The sequence below is a fragment of the Priapulus caudatus genome, unplaced genomic scaffold, assembly GCF_000485595.1.
Source record: "Priapulus caudatus unplaced genomic scaffold, Priapulus_caudatus-5.0.1 Scaffold863, whole genome shotgun sequence".
In the NCBI taxonomy this organism is placed as follows: Eukaryota; Metazoa; Priapulida; class Priapulimorpha; order Priapulimorphida; family Priapulidae; genus Priapulus; species Priapulus caudatus.
The window spans coordinates 53,409-57,438 of NW_014577924.1; the positions used below are offsets into that span (position 1 = coordinate 53,409).

The following is a 4,030-nucleotide window of genomic DNA, read 5'->3' on the forward strand; positions in this document are numbered from 1 at the left end:
TCTGCAAGCAATGAGTGCTCTCATAGTGGGGACCCTCACATGGCTGCCCCCAGTGTGCGGGGGTGGGGTCAGCACACTGCCTGCTTCTCACAGCCCTCCCCTCGCCACAGTCAGCCGTGCAGTTACTCCACGATGACCAGTCTGTCCATTGTCCATCAACTGCAGAGAATATACGGTGTGACCCGTAACGTATCCAATGCCGTAATGCATAAACGTATGTGTGTGTGTGCGTGCGTGTGCGTGTGTGTGCGCGTGCGTGTATGTATATATATATATGTATATGCTTGCATGCGTGTATGCATGTTGTGCCAGACATTGTGCCAGACATTGCGCGAGATTCGTTTTCTTAACTTAGATAAGTGTCAATCAGCTTTAGAAGAGACATTTGACACTTACGATTATACCTTGATCGCAAAACATACACTCCTATGAAAACATGCACCTTTTCGGCTTGCGATCACGAAAACTCGCACAAAAATCGACAGGTTACCTCCCTCGCATCCGTTCTTCTGCAAGCAATGAGTGCTCTCATAGTGGGGACCCTCGCATGGCCGCCCCCAGTGTGCGGGGGAGGGGTCGGCACACTGCCTGCTTCTCACAGCCCTCCCTTCACCACAGTCAGCCGTGCAGTTACTCCATGATGACCAGTCTGTCCATTGTCCATCAACTGCAGAGAATATACGGTGTGATCCGTAACGTATCCAATGCCGTAATGCATAAACGTATGTATGCGTGCGTGCGTGCGTGCGTGCGTGCGTGCGTGCATGCGTATGTATGAATGCATGTATGCAATCCTGCAGTGTGCAGATATAACGTTTACTGGCATGACATGCAGTTATAGTGTGAACTTATGTATCCTGAATATATATTGAGAATGTCTCAATTAACATCTACAGAATTTCAGTTCACAGCTGTTGGAGCATGAGCACACAAGATTATCGTAGCCTGGTGTTGCAGTATATGCTATCATGAGTATATTATCTAGATATCTAGATTATAGATGTCCATATTATACACTTCTGACAAGGCCGTACGCAGGAAATTTTCTGTAGGGGGGCAAATACGCAGGAAATTTTCTGTAGGGGGGCAAAGGTACTCCCCACGCCCTCTATTGCCCTATTTGTCCCATTAAAAGGCATACTCTGAAAATCTCTAGAGGGGGCAACTGCCCCTGCTGCCCACCAGCTGCGTACGGCCCTGACTTCTGATGCTATCATATCATCCTAACCAGACGTACCATGCACGATTAGTGACACGTAACCTATTTAGGCTTACCTGGGCAAGACGTATGGTGCTTCAAACAGATTAAGAAGGACCAGTACTGCTCCTGAAAATACAAATGTACATATATAACTCTACTGCTCTACTGTTTTACTTTTGCTATACACGATAGCAGATTTAATTGGCAACTATATGGTATTAGAAGGATTTGATTTTTCTTCCAGTAGTTATTGGCACAAGGCCCTCACACATTCCCTGAACCAGCAAACTGCAATTCAAAGTAAATTGGTCACACACTCAAACTTACTATATACCCCTGCCCACCGCAACCACACACACATTATGTACGCACATACACAAACGCAGGCATGCACGCACACACAGACAAACACACACACAGAGTCTCTAGCCACAGACCCTGGGTGCATACTGCCCCTGGACAGCACTGCCGGCTGCTGTATCCATGGTTACTGAACTAACAAGAGACTGTAAGAGAGTGGTGAGTCTCTAGCCACAGCCCCTGGCTGCATACTGCCCCTGGACAGCACTGCCGGCTGCTGTATCCGTGGTTACTGAACTAACAAGAGACTGTAAGAAAGTGGTGAGTCTACAGCCACAGCAGGGTATTAGCCAGGAACGAGTATTATGGGAGTGCAGAAAAATTATTTGGGAGTGCAATTTTTTTGTATGTGTGTCTCACCATCAATATTTTAGGACGTGCTACACATTTTTGGCCGTGCAGTTTCAAAACTGACTGTGCAAATCACGGCGGCACGGCTCGCTGGCTAATTAATACATTGAGCCGCAGACCCTGGGTACCTGTGCACTGCTGCGGGCTGCACTCTGCATACTGTCGGTTCGATCCCTGACACGACTGCGTGGTGACACACCGGCTCGCATGGCGTGATCGGATGCCACCGTTGCAAGACGCAGAACAGGCTGACCACTCTGACCAACCAACCCACCGGTTGGCCACTGCATGTGAAAGGCAAATCGGTAGGTTAATTAGACAACAATTAACAAATTCAGACGATAATTAGCTTTATGTGTGAGTGGAAGCGGTATCACGCAACAGCCACATACTGGAACATGTTAGAACTTAATAAAACATTAGTAGAAATCACAACCTTAGACCTCTCTGGACTGATGCAGACATTGTGACATGTCATAGGACACTTTTTGCATTTCCCCTGAGTCGCGGTTATACAGTGAAGCCACCTCTATAGTACAGACACCTGTCTATAAAGGACAGTTGGCATTTCCCTTGATCGGCAGTCATACAGTAAAAACACTTCTAAAAATTGACAACTGTCTAAAAAGAACATATTTAGCTTCTCTCTTGAGTCGAATTTATATATTATAAAATAATATATAATATATTATATATCATAGAAACAACCTTCTCTGCAGAACGGGCAATTCCTACAGACTCCCCTTTACCAGAAACACTCTCGTGGGTTACTCCTGTGTGGCCGTTCTATGCAGGTGTGACTGTGGCCGTTCTATGCAGGTGTGACTGTGGCCGTTCTATGACGAATTCTTTAAAGGACACTTTTCGTGTTTTCCTTGAGCGGCAGTTAAGCCGTGAGTTGGGGAAGTGTAGACGATCACTAGAAAAGTCACGCTAGGCTAGGAGAAGTTCTTAAGAATGAGTCCAACATCGAGACATACACATACATGGACACAGACAGAAATAAAAATAGATATAGATATAGATATAGACATAAACATACATAAACATAGACACAGACACATACATATACACAGATGCGGACACAGACATAGACATACATACATGTGGAAATAGACTGGGGATTGCTCTAAGAAACTTTATAGTCATACTATTAATCTTCTGAGTTATTCTTAACTTTAAACTTTATTGTTATTTATTACATTATTGCTATATTATATTACTATATTATTGTTTATTTTATTGTTAACTTTTTCCATGCGTTATAATGTTATTAATCATTACTGAAGAGCTGTAATTAATGTTCCTAATGCTGGCACAGCTGGGTTACTCACACAGCCTACACACACTCACCAGGACAAGCCCCGAGAAAACATGGCCGCTGTTGCGTGAGATCCTTCAAGCTGCGCTCCCCGACCTTGCAGCTGTCCGCGCCGAAGCAGCGTCGGTGCGCCACCTGGTGGCCGTATGTGCCGCACGTGGCACTGCAGGCTGACCACGATGACCAGTCGGTCATGAATGCCGCTACTGGACAGTTACACGTAGTACAGACATATAATGAAGTCAGTCTCATTACAGACTCTGCTTACGAGGTTTCTGACAATAGGGCTCTATGGGTACATCATACCATAGTATATGTATGATATGTATATATATATTGTGACATTATTGTATCATTTTCCCATATTAGGCCCAATAGGTGGCGCTATACTATTTCCTGTAGCCATGTACTTGCGTGGTCACTCTACTACGTGGCAGGCTGGAGAGTGGCTGGAAATAAATCCTTTGTTGAGTTTACATATTATACGTCAGCTCTTACGACTTTACTTCTAGAAATACAACAGTATTTTGTGGCGACGAGGATGGGATTGGATTGTGTTTCTAGCCACCAGTCAACTCTGAGGTTGGAGGTTTAATAGCCACAACGAGCCAGTAACTTCCACAGAGTCTGAGAGTCCAAGCACTGAGTTTTCGTGACGTACTGGGAAAGATGACAGATACAGCAAAACTGCTCGAGCTACTACAGGGCTTACAACAGATGCAACAACAGCAGTTTCAGCAGCAACTACAGCAGCAGCAGGAAAGGCATGAACAACAGCTAGCGGCACAGCGACAGCA

The 4,030-nt window shown here is 45.2% G+C and overlaps 1 protein-coding gene across 1 annotated transcript in view; it reads right to left on the reverse strand.

Annotated features, from left to right (window-relative positions):
- LOC106814045 overlaps nt 1-3,485 on the reverse strand; it is a 16,981-nt gene extending 13,496 nt beyond the window's left edge. The window contains exons 1-4 of the mRNA XM_014818307.1: nt 3,266-3,485; nt 2,041-2,196; nt 491-667; nt 40-159 (exon numbers count right to left, since the gene is read on the reverse strand). Of these exons, the coding sequence (XP_014673793.1) occupies nt 40-159; nt 491-667; nt 2,041-2,196; nt 3,266-3,485 (673 nt within the window). The remainder of the gene's footprint in view (nt 1-39; nt 160-490; nt 668-2,040; nt 2,197-3,265) is intronic.
- Nucleotides 3,486-4,030: the final 545 nt, after the last annotated feature.